This window comes from Phaenicophaeus curvirostris, chromosome 25, assembly GCF_032191515.1.
Source record: "Phaenicophaeus curvirostris isolate KB17595 chromosome 25, BPBGC_Pcur_1.0, whole genome shotgun sequence".
Taxonomy (NCBI): Eukaryota; Metazoa; Chordata; class Aves; order Cuculiformes; family Cuculidae; genus Phaenicophaeus; species Phaenicophaeus curvirostris.
In genome coordinates, this window is record NC_091416.1 from 3904008 (window position 1) to 3922884 (window position 18877).

The window sequence follows — 18877 nt, forward strand, 5'->3', positions numbered from 1 at the left end:
GAGTCCCTCCTTGGCTTGTTGATTAGGAACCAGCAAACACAAGCAATTTGCCTCCCATTTCTTCAGCTAGCTTTACACAAAGACTACTTTAACACCTACTAAGCGTTATTCATCAAGAACAAGAAGTCTGCAGGAACCCAACATCACCTGAGCAAGAGAATAAATTAGGCAACAGGGAGCTTCACCTGGGCTGGTGAAGCATTTGAATTTGTACCCATAAACATAAAAGCATTTGGAAACAAGATGGATTTTTGGTCCCTAGAGGATGCAGTGTTCTTTCAAAAAGCCTTAAGCCCACCAAGATGTGCAGTGTGAATTGTGCAGAAGACAAGACAAGCCCTTAACTGTAGTTCCCTGTGCACTCTCAGCCTTTGTACGCGCTGTTAGGAAGCCAGGCAGGAGATTTGGGGAAGGAGCAGAAATGCATGAAACGGATTGAAACAAAAATCTATGAACTACCCAGTAATTCCCACCAAACCAAGGGCAGCCAGAGCAGCAACAAGTATTCAGCCAAACATTTCAAGCGTATCTGAAAGGTTTCTGTCAGTAAGGGCTATCACAAAGGTTTCTACCGAGTTTACACCAGCACCAAGAGCAATAAAATACCTTGGCAAAAGGGTTTGGCATTGCCACCCATTGTGGCAGAGCAGGAGAGTTGACCCCTTTTATCCACAGGGTCCCAGACCCCACTTCCACCAGTAAAATCTCTGATCATTGAATAATTTGGGTTGGAAGGGACCTTAAAGCCCATCAGTGTGCAACCAGACCCCACCTGGACCTCCTCTCCATAGCGACTGTGCCACAATTGCATGCAAGACGCTGCAGTTACCATGCTCAAAATACGAGGAAAATAACATAAGGATACACGAATGACTTCCCTTAACAACTGCTAATAGAAACCAGCAGCCGGGAAGGAGCAGGAAGCACACATCCTAAGTGCAGCCAACTCTCAGGAGTCCAGAAGACAACCCATCCTGGGCACCAGTACAGGAACTGGTTTGTTTAATGTGCCAACTACAATGCACGACTGCCCAGCACTGGATGCTTCCTTCCCACTACGCACTATGAATGGTTGGACTCCATGAGCTGGTGGGTCTCTCCCAACCTGGTGATTCTATGATTCCCCAGATCCTGCTCTGATGGTCACTGTAACACCCCCAGCAGCAGAAAGAGCCTCATGCTCATCATTCTTCGTGGCCCCATCCATCAAGGAGCCACTGAGGTGCTTCAGTCCTCCCTGGTATCCATTAAGGGAGCCAGTTCCACGTTGAAAAAAAAAAACTTTAATAATGAGGCTTGAACTGAGACTCAGCCTGCTCTGGCTGGCCCAGAACATCGTGGGGGACACAGAGAGAGGAAAAGGCAGTAATTTGCATCCTGTGCATGGAGTTCCAAGCAGAACCTCGGAGTCACTGTGGGGCCACCTCCCTCAGCAGCGAGGCCACCTCCTCTCAGGTGGTGCAACTCATTTATTAGATCTCTCCTCTCTTTTCTCCCCCACCTTGCACTGTCTTTATTATCTTTTTTTCCTTTTCAACCAAAGAGAAAAGAAAGGAAAGGAAATCTCTCCACCACAATAGCATGTCAGGCTCCTATCATTTTCAAACCCTCCTCTCCCCTCCCTTTCAACTCTCCTTACTTAGCAGAGAATTTTCCTTCATTAAAATTAAGCCTCATTTCAGGCTCATCTTCTTTTTTCTCCCTCTCCTTTTCTCCAAATTGAATGTAACATGACCTCCTTCAACCTGGCCTCCCCTCCTTCTCCTCTCACTTTCGTAACCAAACCTTCCTTACCATGAAAATAAAATTTACCCCACCAGCATCCTCCCCATCCCCTCCCTACTCCACTGCAGGCAAATCAGCCCCACCAAAGACAACAATCTTTCTCCCAGGAGCCTGCACAATTCCCTCCTACTTCCCTCTCCCCCCTCCATTTACTACTTTCAGCTCATTCTCTTCAATTGGGAGGTATTTTCTCCCACATAATGGAATGAGACCTTCTCCCTCCTTATATTCTTACCGGCGTTTTTACCTGCCGTAATACACCCGCTTTCTCTCCTGAAACACAGCAGGAGCAGATCTGGGGAGACCCCTTCCATTAACCTGTACCCTGCGAGAGCCGCTAAGAGGCTCAGCCCACACAAGTCTTGGCATTCCCATGTAGGAAAAGCAACCAGATGGTTGGGCTTCCTTCTCCACGTTCCCGAAAACTTGTAACATCACTAGGTGGTTAACAACTGCTTGCAACTGCCTTCAAAGACATCTTGGAGAGGATGCCCGATGTGATCTGCACATGCAGACTGGACACATATAAAGATCACCCACTCCGGTGGATCTCTTCCAACCTGATGATTCTATGATCAGTCCTTTTCTCCACCTAGAGCATCAAACACAGCATTGCTTACCAGTGGAGGGAGGGGACTATGCCACTCTGCTGTGATGCAGCCCCACCTTGACTACTGGGTGTAGTTTCAGGTGCCATAGGATGAAATGGATCTAAAGCCACTGGAGAGTTTCCTGAGGAGGGCATGGAGTTGAAGGGTTTAGAGGGGAAGCCACGTGAGGAGCAGCTGAAGTCACTTGGGCTGCTCAGCCTGCAGAAGAGGGGGTTGAGAGGAGACCTCATCATGGTTTGCAGCTTCCTCACAGGGGCAGGAGGAGGAGCAGGTGCTGTTCTCTTCTCTCTGGTCACCAGTGATAGGACCAGATGCTGTTCTCTTCTCTCTGGTCACCAGTGATAGGACCAGAGGGAATGGCAGGAAGATGTAGCAGGGGAGGGTTAGATTGGACATTACAAGGTTCTTCCCCTAGAGGGTGGTGGGGCACTGGAACAGCTCCTCAGGGAACCAGTCATTGTGCTAAGCTCAACACCATTCCAGAAGCCTTTGGCCAATGCCCTCAGCCCCACAGTGTGAGTGTTGGGGTGCCCTGCGCAAGGACAGGAGCTAGACTCAATCTTTGAGTCCCTTCCAACTCGGAACATTCTATGATTCTATGACAACACCCTTCCACCTGCACATTTCTTCTGCTTTTACTCTTCTTACCTCACTCCCTTTTCCCAACACAGCTTTCTCTTCCTCACTCAAGCTTTTTCTCCACTGAAAACCATACTTAACATTCTCTGGTACTCAAGGCCAGCCGGCTCGTTAGCTGTGCTACACCTGGATCAGGATCTGGAGACAAATTGCTGCTTCATTATAGGAGCTGAGACTCTAATCCATTTTTTTTTTATTCAGGCTGTTCAACTTGTAAGGACAACAGATGGATACAGAGCTGCATAATGCAGACTCCTTAAGATCCATCACACAGACTTGGAAGTGCAAAAACACAAGGCTGAGGAATGCGAAACTAGAGCAGATCTTTCTGCGGTCACCTTAAATTAGGCACAAGGAAAAATGTGCCTAGACTAGAACTGGACCAAAACTATCAACTTGTTTTGCTGAAGATCAAAAGGAAAACCAAACCTTTTTCCTCTGCATTCCTCAAAGTCATTTAAGTTTTTTGCTTCTCTAGTGAAAAAGAAGAAATATTCAATAAAATTTAGCTAAGAAATTAACATATTTCTCCTTCATTTTAGTTTTAAATGGGCAGTGTGCAAGAGCCACAGCCTGAGAAACATCAGGGTTTGCTTCCCAGTTTTTCATGAAGACAAATGAAAATCCCAGCCTACAAAAAAGCTTCCCACAAATATGTTCATTTTGATCACAGAATGACTTTCAGGCAGAGGAAAAAAAAACTTGAAGGCATCCTAATTTAGAAAATTTCCAGCACAACCTTCCTTTCAGCATCCACCTCAGGCAAGGGCTGAACTCAGCTGCAAGTGTCTCACACAGTGGGGGAGGCTCTCAGATTCCGGTCCCCGACCTCCAGATGTGCAAAGAAGCGCATCTACCAATGCTTCCAAGGCTGCTGGTGAAAATAAGCAGTCAAGACCCCCAGAGACCTGGAGGTGACGGCCCTGGTGCTTTGATCTACCAGAAGTGCAGATACCCACAGGGTGAGTGTAGTACCTGTAGAGAGCAGCGCCCTCCACCCATCACAGAATGGTTTTGGTTGGAAGGGACCTCAAAGCCCATCCAGTCCCACCCCTGCGATGGGCAGTGACACCTCCCACTGGATCAGGGGCTCCAAGCCCCATCCACCCTGGCCTTGAACCCCTCCAGGGATGGGGCAGCCACCCCTGCTCTGGGCAACCTGGGCCAGGGTCTCCCCATGCTCATCATGAAGAATTTCTTCCTAAAATCTCATCTCCATCTCCCCTCTTTCAGCAGAAAACCATTCCCTCTTATCCTGCCCCTGCAATCCCTGTTCAAGATCCCCTCCCCAGCTTTCCTGGAGCCCCTTTCAGCACTGGAAGCTACTCTAAGGTCTCCCTGGAGCCTTCTCTTCTCCAGGCTGAACAACCCCAACTCTCTCAGCCTGGCCTTGGATGGGAGGTGCTCCACACCTGCACCCTCACCAAGCCCAGCTTTTCACAGCCTCCGCTAAGCCAGGACAGAGAAGCTGCACACACTGCAAACACTGTCTCCTTACAATACTGGGAAAAGGTGCCCTGTAGCTTGACTGGATTTCTGAATCATCAGCTGCGGAGAGGCATTTTCACTCCTCCATGAGTTTAACTGCTACCTACCAGCAGCAGAAGGTGACTGCCGAGGACCTGGGAGTGCTCATTTTCCCCCCACTGAACAATTGTTTGGATGACAAGCCTTTGAATCCTGCAGTTTCTCAGGTCTTCAAACACTTAATTCACCTCAGAGGCGATGCTAAAAAGGCCAGGTTGGCATTTACCCTGGTACTACCAGCTCCTCCTGAAGGAAGGCTTTGCACCAACCAAGCCAAAAGCAAATCGGTGCCTGGTTGTCAAGTGCTCTACCTTGGACCATGCCCTCCTCTTGCTGAGCACACACAAGGGATGCTTGCACCCTCAGGAGACGGCTCTTTGGGTACCAGCAAGCCTTGGCAACAACGCTGCTCACGCAGGGATGAGCATCCATCCTTCCCAAAGCCAGCAAAGCTCCCAGGACTCCTTTCAGAGGAAATCTTGGATGCCAGCCCTAACACACTTGCTGCTGGTTTAGGGACTTACCCTGACAATGGCAGGACAGCAGCTCTTACCCAGGGACACGCAGATAAACAGGCACAAGGCTCGCTATTTAACACACACAATAAAGCATCCCAGCTGCCTGCGTGTAGGTTCACTTGGCATTTGTTCACGTTTCCCACTTCTTGGACTCTCTCCTGGTCCCTCTCACAGCTTGGAGGCAATAACTCGCCTTCTTATCTGACCCAGAAGGACAGCCAGCTGTCAGCACACAAACATGGCCTTTGTTTATCCTTAAATGAAAGCTCAGTTAATTAAACCCAGAAATCACTTTCTCTTAACTGCAGCCTCTGGCCTATGTGTGGCAGGCAGGAGGCTCCCCGACCACGCTCAGACCCCCAGGCTGCAAACAGCCCTGACACACACTGTCCTGATAACCCTGACAGCGCCTGTTGCGCCCTCCTTCCAGAACACGTTCCTAGGAATTTGTAGAGCAGCCAAATGCATCTCCACACTCCTTGGTGGGTTAACATCACTCAGCGCTTTCCCATTCCCTGACCACAGAGCCTTTGGCTTAATGCAATGAGTTTAACAGCCTCAGGGCTCTGGATTTGCAGCCCTAGGGTGATAAAGCCGGGACTTGAAGATGGCACCACCAAAAACATCCTCAAGCCACAGCATTTTGCTCAACCCCAGGCAAAGATCTCGCTCTCTCCTTCCCAGCAGCCTGCCCCAACAGCTACCAGGGCTGCCTGTCGCTCTAGCAGGAGGCAAACTGGTAGGAGCCCCCATCACGAAGGCAGAGGGGCTGCCACCAGCATCCAGCTCCTCCACCCTCCCAGCTCCAGGCGTGCAGGAAGCCCTCGCCAGCAGCAATCATGGTTATGCAAGGCAACAGCTTGATAGAGTGCTGGTTCTGCATGCTGAAAATTGAAAGTGATCGACTTCCACCTCGCACGTAAGGCAGAGAAAAATCACATTCAACTCATTGAGAGGCTTCAGCAGCAGGAAGATTGATCAACTTGATGAGAAGTGACTCTCTCCCTCTGGCCTCCCCCCTCCCCGCTGCTGTTGAGACCAGCTTGGGTGCAAACAAGGCAGCAGCGGGCCAGGAAAGGAGCTCGTTTGTTGCCACAGAGAGTGAGGCACCCAGTCCCCTGCCTGGGGACAACATTACTCCCAAGTCTGCTGGGAGCATCTTCCAGAGCCCATCCACGAGTCTTGATAGAAGCCTCCTTGATGGTTAGCAGGTTAACCATGAGCCAGCACTGTGCTCTCATGGTCAAGAAGGCCAATGGTGTCCTGAGGTGCAATAAAAGTGCAGTCAGCAGGGCAAGGTGAGTTTTCTTCCCACTCTGCTCTATCCGAGTCCTGCATCCAGTTCTGGACTTCCCAGCTCAGGAAAGACAAGGAACAACTGGAAGGAGTCCAGCAAAGGCCATGAAGAGAGATGCTCCAGTCCCCTCAGCTTACGAGGAGAGGCTGAGAGACCTGGGTCCACTTAGCCCAGAGAAGAGAAGACTGAGAGGAGACCTCTTCAATGCTCAGCAATATCTAAGGGACAGGGGACAAGAAGATGGGGCCAGACTCTTCCCAACAGCACCCAGCAACAGGAGAAGGGGCAGCAGGCACAAACTGGAGCATGGGAAGTTACACCCGAACAGGAGAAAAAAGAAAAACTTTTACTGCGAGGGAGACGAAGCAGTGGAACCAGCTGCCCAGGGAGGGTGTGGAGTCTCTTTCCCCAGAGATAGTCAAACCTGCCTAGATGTGTTCCTGTGCAACCTGCTGGAGGTGACCCTGCTTTAGCAGGGGGTTTGGACTGGGTCAGCTCCAGAGTCCCTTCCAACCCTGACTACACTGCGATGCTCTCACCTTAACAGCACAAATAACTCAGAAAAGTTACTCCAAATGGGTCACCACAGGATAGCGATACATCCCACGGTGTGTACAGATGCTACCAAACCAACTATGCCTTAAACCAGTATGGCTATTCCCATTCCTACCACAGAGCTACCCTCATGCCATCACACACCAGCCCTCCTGATGCCCTAATGTCCACACACATCACAGAAGACAGAGCTAAGCGCTGCATCTCACTCCGAGGAGGATGCCCAGGGTAGGGGGACCAGCATCGCATACCCCCACCTCCCTCTTAGCTACCTGCACACAGGCTTCTCTCTCCCTTCCCCTCGCCTGGCGCTCCTCACTTTGCCATTTACACGTGTCACACCGAAATCTTTCTCATTAAGCAGAAATTGAATTTCGTTAATTAAAGCAAAAGAAATCAATTAACCTTATCAGCAAACAGGAGCCATTTGAAACGGAATAAGGGAAAGGCTTCTCTCCCTCTCACCCCAAGCCTTCCCTCGATGCTCAGAGCCGCACGCAGGCGGCGAGCGAGATGGGGGACTGCGTGGAAGGTGGGGAACCGCTGACGAGAGGAATTGAGAGGAAAGGGATTTCAAAGCAATTAACACCCCCAAGATTTACCATCAGGTTGACAAGCTCTCAGAGTAGCCATCACTCAAACCTAAGGATTCAATTAATTTTTCCCCCCACCCCCAACTCCCCCGGCAGCTTCGCATTGAGCAGCCGAATGACTCCGGTGAGGATGGAAGATTTAAAATCAAACAGAGCAGGGTTATTTTAAAGGAGATAAAAGCACAGTTTCTGTGTGTTCCCCCCTAGCCGCCAACATTTGTTTTTTCTTCCTTTGCTCTATGCCTCGCTGGCGCAGCGCAGAAACGCAGCCATTTTACAGCTACCCCTGGATATTTGTACGTGCTCCTTTTCTCCTACATCTCACCGAACCTTAATCCCAGCCTCGAGTCTCCTAGGGAAAGGCCTGTTTGGCTGCAATGCTTAGTTCATGCTAATTAATGGAGTGGCCCCAGCAAAGGGACTGGCGTTGGCTCAGCCAGAAGACCCCAATACACGTGACAAGACAGAGGATCCTGGGACACCATAAGTCCATTTTTAACCTGATTAGGACCATCAATCAACATATTGCATGGGGTTTTTCCCCAGGGAGAGGCTTTATTTACAGCTTCCTCAAGAGAGTTAAGCCTGTTGGACCCCACGCCTCTACAACGGGCTAGGTGGGAACAAGGGAATCTCATGACTGCTTTCCATGGGGCAAGGATGCTCCAAAGAAGAGCTGACATCCATGCTGCTGGGAATAATCTACAGTCTGAGCATGAGCTTCTCCTCCAACCTAGGCAGGTGAGCTCAGCTCTTTGCTGCTTCAGGTTGTCTCTTGGGGTGGATGTTTCCACCCAGCTCTGTTCTGGGCAATCTCCTCTACATCTACAAGCCTAAGCTGAAGGAGTCCTTTAATATCTGAGTCTCTCTATGCAATAAAAGCATCACAATAATAATAGCGGCTGCTGAGCACCCTTAATCTGTAGAGATCCAGGCACTTTAGAAAGGAGCAAAGCAATTATAGTGAAGGGACAGAGGAGAAAAGAACAGGGACATAGGAATATACAGGGATTTGCACAAGGAAATCAGCAATCCAGGCAGCACACAGCCCCAGTATCTCAAACCTCCTTCCAAAGCTGAGCTCGCAGCCTGCAAAAGCAAAGGGGCAGGACCCAAAAAGCAGCCAGAGATCATAGAATCACCAGGTTGGAAGAGACCCACCGGATCACCGAGTCCAACCATAAATGATGGTTGACAAAGATGAGCAAGTCTGAGCAGTGCCCGGGCAGGGCAGATGGTGAAAGCAAAGAAGGGGTTTCAGGAGGCAGGTGAAACACTCTCTGCTTTCCTGTGACCCTGAGAACAGTGCTCTCCTCTTTCAGGTAGGAAAAAAAAGAGGCAGAGGGCTCTTCCCCTCCCGTTTCACAGACCCCAGGAGAACACAGGGTCATCCACATCCCTCTCCACCACCTCTCAGAACCCCTGGTCCTCCCCAAACCCAGCCTCCTCCTGGCTCCATCCCTCATACACATCTCAAACCTCTCCCAGCCACAGGGGTGCCCCTGGGGGCACCCAGCTCAGAGAAACCTTTCCATTATTCTTTATCCCCAACCCCCAAAGTGCCAGCTGGCTGCAGAGACCCACAGACATCCAAAAGGAAAGGGAAAAAGCCACCTACCATCGAGGCAACGAGCCAGAAAACCCTCCTAGGGTCCCAAAACCATCTCCTTGCAAGTTCTCCCTCACCTCCACCCACTAATCACCCATCAGCCACTTCTCCAACCACTCCCTCAGTGTCCAAACAATTAACTAACCACTTGCAGCTGGGTAAATCTGCCCTACCCCAGGGAACACCCACTGAGGGAGGTCAATGGTTCAAAAATAAACACCCACATCCTCCCAGGGCGTAGAAGAATCCCCCCTTGTGCCCTCCTCAATCAGGCAAAGACCTAATCCCATTCTTTGGAGGCATCAATTTGTTAGCAAAACTCTGCCTAAAGAATCAAGTGGGGTCATGAAGCCCTAAACTCAGGGATGAAAGGAGATTGAGATCTCCCTGGGTGATTCAGTTGGTTTTTTTTTCCATGTAGGATGCTCAGATCTCTGGTGGGATGCTCCTCTTGGGACCAAGTAGACCTGGAGTTGGTAGAGAAGCTTTTCCTCTCATCGGTATGAGGAACACGACTTTGGGTGCTGGGCTAAACCAACGTGTGTTTGCAGCCACAAAAAGTAGGGAAGAAAAAGATGCAAATATCTCAGGAATGTGCCCGGCAGCCTTTTGTGGGAGCACATTAGAATACAATACAAATGTGACTAAAAAAGACTCAACAGAATAAATACTGCACTTATAATAGGCCTGAGAGAGAGAAAGAGATTTAATGGCAACATATTAAATGTAAATCAACACAAAAGGTAACTGGGAAGGGAAGAGATATACCAGCTTAAGGATTATAGCACAAAGCTGTAATATTTACTCACGAGATTAAGGCACTTATAGGAAATGAAATATTGTCCTTTTGTAATAATTCAATCCCTCGCCTTTATCCAGGAGGATTGGACGTATCAAGCTATTTGAGAGATGCAGGCATAAATTCACATCTATTATTAGGGGAGGGATGTGGCTCTGGCGCCTGCGTCTGCCAGGGTAGATCTACAAGAACTTGATGTTTTCTAGGGAAACTCATCTTGGAGCAGCCTGAGACTTGAGAGCAGCTGCTACCTGCTCTGACCCCCAGATGCACCAGTGTTGTCATGACCTGAGATTTTGGACTGCTTGGACAAAGCAGAAGATGACTGCTGACTGTTTTAGAGGGATCTTTCCTTCTGTCACGATTTATCCTCCCACCCAGCCTGAACTGACAGCTAAACAGGAGCAGCTGAAGTCCCAATTCCCACCCCGAGGCAGGGAAAGGAAAGTGTGGGTTGGACACTAAAATGAAAACAACTTTAGTGAAACAATAATAATAATAAAGAAGATGCTATTTGGTGCTCAGGGACATGGTTTGGTGGCAGATAGGAATGGTTGGATTTGATGATCCAAGAGGTCTTTTCCAACCTAGTGATTCTGTGATAATAAAACATATAAAAACATACAAAAATGCCCCCTCCCTCAATGACTACATCACCACAGATGCTGCAGAACAGGCATGGGGAAAGGTCCCAGGCTGGACTTGGCAGCAGGAGGGAGCTGGGCTCGGGAGCTGCATTCAGGAATCCACACATCCAGGATGAGGATCAGATAGACAAGGTCTGTATTGGACAATGGCCATGAAGTTACTCAGATGAGGCTGAGCCAAAGTTAGAAAACTGATTCTACTTTAGCTCAAACCACGACACCTCTACACATCTCACACCCATCCCACACATCCTGGGGCAGGTGAACATCCCAACCTCCTCGTGGGGTGGGTGAACACCATCACCTCCATCCTCTGTGCCTCAGTTTCCACACTTGCAGCTTGGGTGTGTCTCCCTGCTGTGTAAGAAGCTTTGGGGCTATTATCCAAAATACGTTTGAGGAATGCAATGTATCGTCACCACACATATGTTATCTCCCAGTTTACTTTATTTTTTCCCAGGCAAAAATAAATTTTAACAAATTCAATTCCATTTCCAGGTGCCAGGCAGAGCTGGCAGGCAATAAAAATGACAATCTTTTGATTTCTCAACTGCAAACCTTTTCCTAAACTAGATACCTCAGCTACTGGTACGGCCCCAATCAGGAAAGCATCTTTAGCACCTCACAATCTTTAATAGACTTGTCCTCCGCAAACCCCTCGTGAGGCAGGAAAGTGCTATTATCTCTTCTATACAGGCAGGGAACAACGACTAGAAATAGTCTGCCCACGGCGTTTTCTCACTGCATTGGAGACCTGCCTACAAAAACCTTAAATCAAGCAGGGCACTGCCAGGCAGCTGGAAAGAGCTGCTGCAGCTCAACTGCTCCTCGCCCGGCTCTGCAGCTTGCGGAGAACTTGGTGCTGCCAAACCTAAAGGCTTGCTGGGGGCTGAAATGGCCAGTTAAATGCAAAAAAGAACACACACACATCCATACACAAAGAGAAAAAACAAAGGGAAAGAAGAGAAAAAAAGAAAAAAATGGAAAAAAAAGAGAAAGAGTAGGAGTGGTGCAGGGAAGAAGAAAAAAGGTCACCTCAAATGAGAAGGCTTCGCAAACCTTTAAGCCAGAAACACAGAATCATAGAATCGTTTGGTTGGAAAAGACCTTTGAGATCATCGAGTCCAGCCGTACCTGGCCACTACTAAACCATCCCCAAGCACCTCATCTACCCATCTTCTAAATCCCTCCAGGGATGGGGACTCTACCACCTCCCTAGGCAGCCTCTGCCAGGGCCTGAGAAACCTTTCAGTGAAGGAATTTTTCCTGATATCCAATCTAAACCTCCCCTGGCACAACTTGAGTCCATTTCTTCTCATCCTATCACTTGTTATTTGGGAGAAGAGACCAGCACCCACCTCACTACAACTTCCTTTCAGGAGCCGCAGACAGCGATGAGGTCTCCCCACAGCCTCCTTTTCTCCAAACTAAACAACCCCAGCTCTCTCCTGGTTGGACTCGATGATCTGGTGGGTCTCTTCCAACCTGGTGATTCTATGATTCTCCTCATAACCCTTGTTGTCCAGCCCCTTTCCTGCCAGGGAGGCAGAAAGGACAAATGTCCCCCTGGTGCTGCTGGAGATTGTGGAGAATTGTCCCTTTCCCTGCATTGTTTTTAATAACCTGCTCCTGGTGGAGAAAAGCATGTTAGCATTAAAGTGCTGCTGCATGCTCGGGGGAGGGAGCCCAGTTGGGGTAACGGGAGCATGAGGAGAGCTGCTGGTATAGCAACACCGTGTGTGCTAAAATCAGTTTCTAATTAAAAGCTCCCAGGTTAATTCTGGCTAACGACCAACGTGCCACCTCAACAGCCTTGTGTCCCCACCAGTGCGGCTAATGCAGAGCATCACGCAGCGCTGAAGTGGTTAATGCCATTTTGAGTGCACCACGAAGCTGATAGACACAGTCTCACTCTGCTCTTTATTTAATAATAATTATCCGGATAGTAAACGCGACCCTGCTGTTTTGCTCACTTAAATTTTTTTGTTTCCCCAGCTATGGCAGTGTCACTTCTCCCGAGGCAGCCTCCCCCACTTGGCAGAGTTAAATTGCATTCTGATTCTATTAAATGGTACTAAATGTCTTCGAAATCAAAGAGCAAATATAATTTAAGTGCCATTTGGGTCTTCCCACAGGTTCTCAGCTGTTCGCTCAGCAACCAACCTGTAGAAAGCTGCTTGGTGACAGGGCTATAGTTTAAAAGGAAGCATGCAGCCAGTATATACAATATAATTCCCTTCCACAACGCGTCCTTTATGAAAACTCACAATGCGCTGTGGTTACAGCTTAAAACAATACAAGTGCTATAATAAGAAGAGAGGAGGAGGAGGAAGAGAAAACCAATGCAGCCAGGGCAGGAGGGCTACTAACAGCAGTGGCATTGGGGTGGGGAGAAAGGGAGGCTGAAGAAAGGTGGAAAACGCTTAAATCTCACCTGGATTCAGATCTCGGCATGATGCCAAACGCAGCCCGAAGATGCTGCACACACCAAAGCCCTGGGAGGCCACAGTGCACCCCGCTAGCATCAAACCAGGACCCCTGGTTTTGCAACCAACACAGCAGGACTCAAGGGTGGAAAGGTTTCAGCAAGGATTGGGCAGGTGCAGCTCTTCTGAGGAGATCCCAAGGAGATCCTCCCAGGGAGATGCTGGGGGAGCAGCATCTCTGCTGACTCAGGCAGGGAAGAAAGCAAGAAGTGGCCTCTCTAGCAAGAAACTGTAAGCAGAAAGTTAAGATGATAAAAAAACCTTAAAGTGTCTGTAATGTCTCACAATTTCAAGGCCAGGTTTTAAGGGCAGAGGCTCAATAGAAGCAAAAAGCACTTAATTAAGGTTTTCAGAAACACCAATTGACTTGAGGTACTTTCATGCTCCCAGCATCTAACAACCAGGCGCGTTTAAAGGCAAAGCGCAGCACAGAGAGAGGCTGGCTCCTCTGAGGCACCCTACACCGAGTACCAAACTAGGAAAAATCTCAGCTGAGCGGTTTCTTGGCACAGTGCATCATTCCACTGGCTCCAGACGAGCCAGAGCTCACCTACAAATGAGCAAAGCTGCAGCCAGTGCCTCTGCAAAGCGAGGAGGCAGCCTGCCAGACAGCAAAGTTGCTCCTTAGCTCCCACAGAGGAGAGAAACGGTCCCGGGTGCAGAGCTGGCAACAGCACAGAGGGCAGGGAGGAGCCCAAACCATCGCATCCCCACAAATCAGAGGGAAGAGAAGAAGTACACCCACGTATGGCCTCTCTCCAGTCTAGTGAACCACAAAATAACAGCCCCTCCATGCTGGATGCTGGCAAGTGGTTTCTCTCTGCCCCTTCCCCACTACTGATGGACCCCGCTGGCTCCATCAGTGCCCATCCTCCGCCTCCACCACCTCACCCAACACCCAGGGCACGATTGTAAACGTAAGTGTGCTAAAAAGGTGGATACGCAACATGGAGCGTGATTCAAGCATCAGGCACAAAAGCCACCAGGAGGCAAAGTCTGGAGTTGTCCAGACCAGGGGCAGAGGTGCAGGAGGACTCGCTCTTCAGCTTTCTCAGGCTGAAGCCACAAATAGTTCAGGTCCTTGCTCTCCCCTGAGCTGGTGGAAGTGACTAATAGTATTTCAAGAGAGAAGCAAATCATCACTCAAATCATCTGCACCGACTCCAATAATAGCTGATCTTCCTGCAACGATCTGCCGTGCAGCAGCTGCCTAAGCCTCATTAGGCAGCAAGTGTTGTGCAAAGATGCTCTAAGGTCAGAGTCCAAGGTTGTGTCCTGCCAGGCCACAGCTCCCTCCTTCAGCCATGTAAACATCCCCTAAAACCACTCCAAGCTGCCCCTAAAGCCACGCTGAGCAGCCAGCAGTGTCTATTTGCAGCAAGAAAAGTGCTTACAGAGAGAAGGCATCAAACATCTCGGCTGCTGAAATGCCATTTGGTGCATACAGGTAACAGCTCTCCCAAAAATATACCTTGCTGCTGAAGAGGCAGCTCCAATGTGCAGCTTTGGAGGCTAGAAATGAAATATTTTCGTGGTTGCTCTAAGGATGTGGCATCAGCTGCCAGATTCTCCTCCCATGAGCTTTCTGCTCCAGGCTTCAGGGGAGCAACAGAGCAAGGAGCACAAATTGGGGGGTGCCTGCCTCTCACCAAGAGCAAAACAGCCAGTGCCTTGAGGACAGCAATTCCTGATCCTCTGTGGTTTTCCATACTTTTATCCCTATACTTGGAGATACTCAGGTGCTGCTGGCCAGTTTGAGAACCAGGCAGGGCTTTCCTGAGGAAGTTAAAGGGTCAGCAGCAGTGGATGCAAGCCCCAAGCTCCAGGGATGCTGCTCTAGCCTGAGGCAGTGCTCCAAGTAACAGCATAGGAACAACCTTTAGCTATTAGACTGCTAACTGGCACCCAAGGCGTTTGGCAGGTGTCATTGTCCTCTCCCCATATTCCTGACACACAATCCACCCACGGCAGACTCATCTTCAAGCCTGTGTCGCTCCCCCGTAGCGAGAGCAGCCGAGGGTTTTTAAACATTCAGCACCACCTGGCCAGACTGGGCTGCACTACAGAGCTGCTCAGATCAAAAGATCTTCAGCTCAGAAGATTAAAAGGCTCCAGGGATGGGTAATAGGATGCAGAGCTTTTCACCTCTAGGTGGCTGGCCCGAATTCTAGGTCAGGAGCAAGCAAAAACCCTGTTTCTGCCACAGAGGAGGAAGCAGCTGGCCTTGCTTCAGCTCCCAGCTGTCAGCTGTCTCCTTCTGAGGACCTGAGATGGGCTGAGGCCACACGTCCCATTCCACCACATGGCCACCAAGGAGATGCTATTCGCAGAACTGGATATTTTGGAGGAGAATGCTGCCCTAAAGCCCATGCCTGATACCTCCAAGCATCCCTGATACAGGAGGACTTGCCTATGGAAGGATGCTCCAACTCTTTCCATGCAGCAAGAAGCTCCCCGCACGGCATGCACGCCTCTGGTTAAAAAAAGTGCGGCACGCTGAATTCACACCTCAGCTCCCTCCCCTACGATTTCCAAGCCCAAATTTCTTGGCTGGGCTGGCAATCTGGCACTTTCTGCCGGTGCCGACCGCACGTTCAGGGAACGGCGTTAAAAATATCTTTTGCGTGCCCGCACCCTCACCGTCAAGACTCCCACGGGCGCGCTTTCAGCTGTGCCCCCTTTGCTCTGCCTGCGGCGGGGAGTGATGCCGCAATGCAGGCAGGCGCTGTGCTGCCTTCCCATCTGATTTGCAAGGAGAGGTGGGCAACAGATGGAAGGAGCTCTTCATCTCTTTCTCCATTTTTAACCCCGCTGCACGCGGCTGGGAATCCGTTGTTGAGGAAGAAGGCGATGCTTTCAAGAAACTCACCTTCAAAGCATCGTTGCAACACTCGGGGTATCTTTAACTCGCAGAACAGAGGGGAAGAGCAGCAGGACGGTGTCTGTAGATGGGATCCAGCAGGCTAGGCTCAACGGTGTGGATGAGAGAGGACTTTTAAGAATTTAGGGGAGGCTCTCATCATCCTGGGCATGAGCCATCTGTTCTCACAAGGATGATATCATAGTTGCTATATCTTGTACCAAATGTTTCTGTTGTACTGAGTTGAAGCCATCATCTCCATCTCCCGGAGTTCACCAAGGATGGGACAGTTCCTCAGGAGGCGATTAAAGCCAGCTTCAAAGTTTAAGGGTAGAAAGAGAGCCCTCAGCTGGTCCCTCCATTCAGATTTCCCCTTCTAAAACCCCACCAAGTGTCACCTCATCCAGCTTTTGACTTCTAAATGTTAGATGCCCAGTCAAGCAACTCCTCCAGGTTTCTGCCAACAGAAAGATGCAAAATGTGAGCAGTAATTTTTGGGTCACCCATGTCTCTCTACTGACTACAGAAGAACCTGGTCACCTACCTACCATGGATTGGACTATTAAGAGGGGCTTAATTCAGGTGCCATGAAGTTCACCCTAAGTCCCTATAGAAACCATGTTTGCAAGGACGTCCTCCAAAACGATGCATTTAGAACCAATATGATTACACCTGCTTGAATTTGCAAGCAATGATTTACAAGGTGGGGGGATAAAAACAGTTTGACTGGGCTAAAGCCTGCTGAGCTGCAGCAGATGGCTTGCTGCAAGAGTGGGGAAGGAGGAGAGAGATCTCTACACAGTTACGAAAGGTTGCCTCCTCTTCTTAGTCTGCTCCTTCCCCACCTCCTTCCCCACACTCCTCCTCTCTGAGACAGAGAGAAATATGCGGGAAGTATGCCGGTGAAATCCCACACAAGGCACTACTTGACTGACTTTTTGAAGTTACTTCACTCCCATCCAATTTATCCTAACTTTGCAAGTAAACCGTGGCCCACCGAGAGCAAACTTGGCCAGCTTGTCAGTGTTCAAATCATGTAAGACTTGCCCTGCTGCACCTCAGCGAGGGCTCACCAAGTTCTTCAAGGAGACCTCACGCAGCTTGGCAGTGCAAGGTGAAACCAAGTGGCTACAAAGCAGCATGGATCAAACCCAACAGAAATATTTGTACCGAGCTCCGTGAAGCGAAACCGCCAAGCTTCTCACCGCTTTAATTATGACTGGCAACCTTCCATGGTATTAATAAAACTCATGTTTCTATGGCACCTTTCAGCCCACAGGTCCCTGAAGTCAGAGCCCTTTGCAGACGCGGTGGGAGCACACACCGAGGGCGCTGGGATGTGGTCACCTGTGGACACAACGCTCCAAGGCAGCGAGAGATGCTGACCAGGCTCCATCCTTCTCCTGCATTGCAGGGGTGCACGACAGGGCTGGCTCTGCTATCGCCGGGCTGACATACGCAGCCTCAAGGCTGTTTTATCTGCCTCAAAGCAGAAAATAACGCTTGAAATTGGAACATGAGCAGCATACTCCAAATCTGATCTCCTGACTTGGGTCTTTCTAGTGACTTGTTTCTCCTGCAGTTTATATTCCCATTTAAATACAATTTTTCTCTTTTAAAGTCCCCAGTCTTTATTCCTTTTGGGAAGAATCCTGTCCCCCTGTCTTGGCTGGTTCTCCATCCTGCCCTGCCTCGTAACAGGAGGAGATATATATGGAAGGCAGCCCCTGCCCTCACAGAGAAGGTGACAACCTTGAGACTTTGATAACCCACACATCTACCTACATTCCCCCTGTACTGAAGCTCTTCCCAGAGTCACAACAAGCTGCAAAAGGGACTGTGAAAAAATAGAAGGAAGCCATTTCCTCAGCACACCCATCCATGACTTTTTTCAAGGTCACCTGCAGTCATTTGACATATTTTTCTCCCGTCGACTCGCTGGCAGCCAAAGCCTTGTTTAAGCGACAGAACTGCCTTTCCAGGAAGGAAACAATTTCCTCGATGGTGAAGGAACAGAATTATCCATTTGGAAAAGCGGCGCCTCGTCAAGCTTGACACGTACAACAAAGGCAGCCGTCCTCTGAGACTGACGGAGGCACAGCAGGCGAGACGAGTGGAATCCCACAAAACATCATTTGGAGGTATAAAATATTCACCATAAATTGCAGTGCCGCTTGGGACAATGAATTCAAAGAGTGGAGAAGAAAGCGGAGCCTCAGCAATGACATTCAGCTCCCGAGCTCAACTTTCTCCCAAAGCTCTGAGGAGGGATGGGAAGCTGGACGCAACACTCCAGTAGCAATGATCTACCTCCCATCTGGTACTTTTAATCAGCATCTCCCCCAGTATTTCACCAAGAATATTAATATCTTTAACCCCATTTTACAAGGCAGAGAGAATGAGAAATAAAAGATGGTTTAGAGACAAGCTGCCTCACAGACATCCAAGTCCACATCTCTACCCATCAGGCAACAATTCTGGGTGATAAGGGTGAAGAATTAGATGAGGACGCGGAATCATTGAATCATAGAATGATTTGGACTGGAAGGGACCTCCAAGCCCATCCAGTTCCAACCCCCTGCCATGGGCAGGGACACCTCCCACTGGATCAGGTTGCTCAAAGCCCCATCTGACCTTGAACACCTCCAGGCATGGGGCATCCTTGATAGATTTCCACAAAGTCTCAAAGGAAAGAAGCAAGGAACCTCTTATCGATGAGAAAATTGCCATGTCTTTAACTGAAGGTTAAGTTGCTTTAACAGGGAGATCAGATCGGTGTTTGCTATCAGGGGTGAAGCCAGCTACCTGCATCCCCTAATTTGAAGGTCAGATCAGCTCCTTCTCACACAGGTTGAGTGCCCAACCACCCAGTTATCCAGCAGTTACCATTCCAGTCTGTATTTGCCCAGCACTCTGCACTAGCAACAGGGAGGGACTTCATCCACCATTCA

At 49.5% G+C, this 18877-nt stretch overlaps 1 protein-coding gene across 5 annotated transcripts in view; it reads right to left on the bottom strand.

Moving 5' to 3' along the window:
* Positions 1-18877, bottom strand: part of LOC138730836 (opioid-binding protein/cell adhesion molecule homolog) — a 328199-nt gene that overhangs the window by 265311 nt on the left and 44011 nt on the right. The window contains exon 1 of one of the 5 annotated variants that reach the window (XM_069876362.1): positions 13015-13141. The exons of the other annotated variants lie outside the window; for them this stretch is intronic. Coding sequence (XP_069732463.1) covers positions 13015-13105 — 91 coding nt within the window. The 5' untranslated portion in view covers positions 13106-13141. Of the gene's footprint in view, positions 1-13014; positions 13142-18877 lie in introns of those variants that run through there. 5 annotated transcript variants of the gene reach the window in all.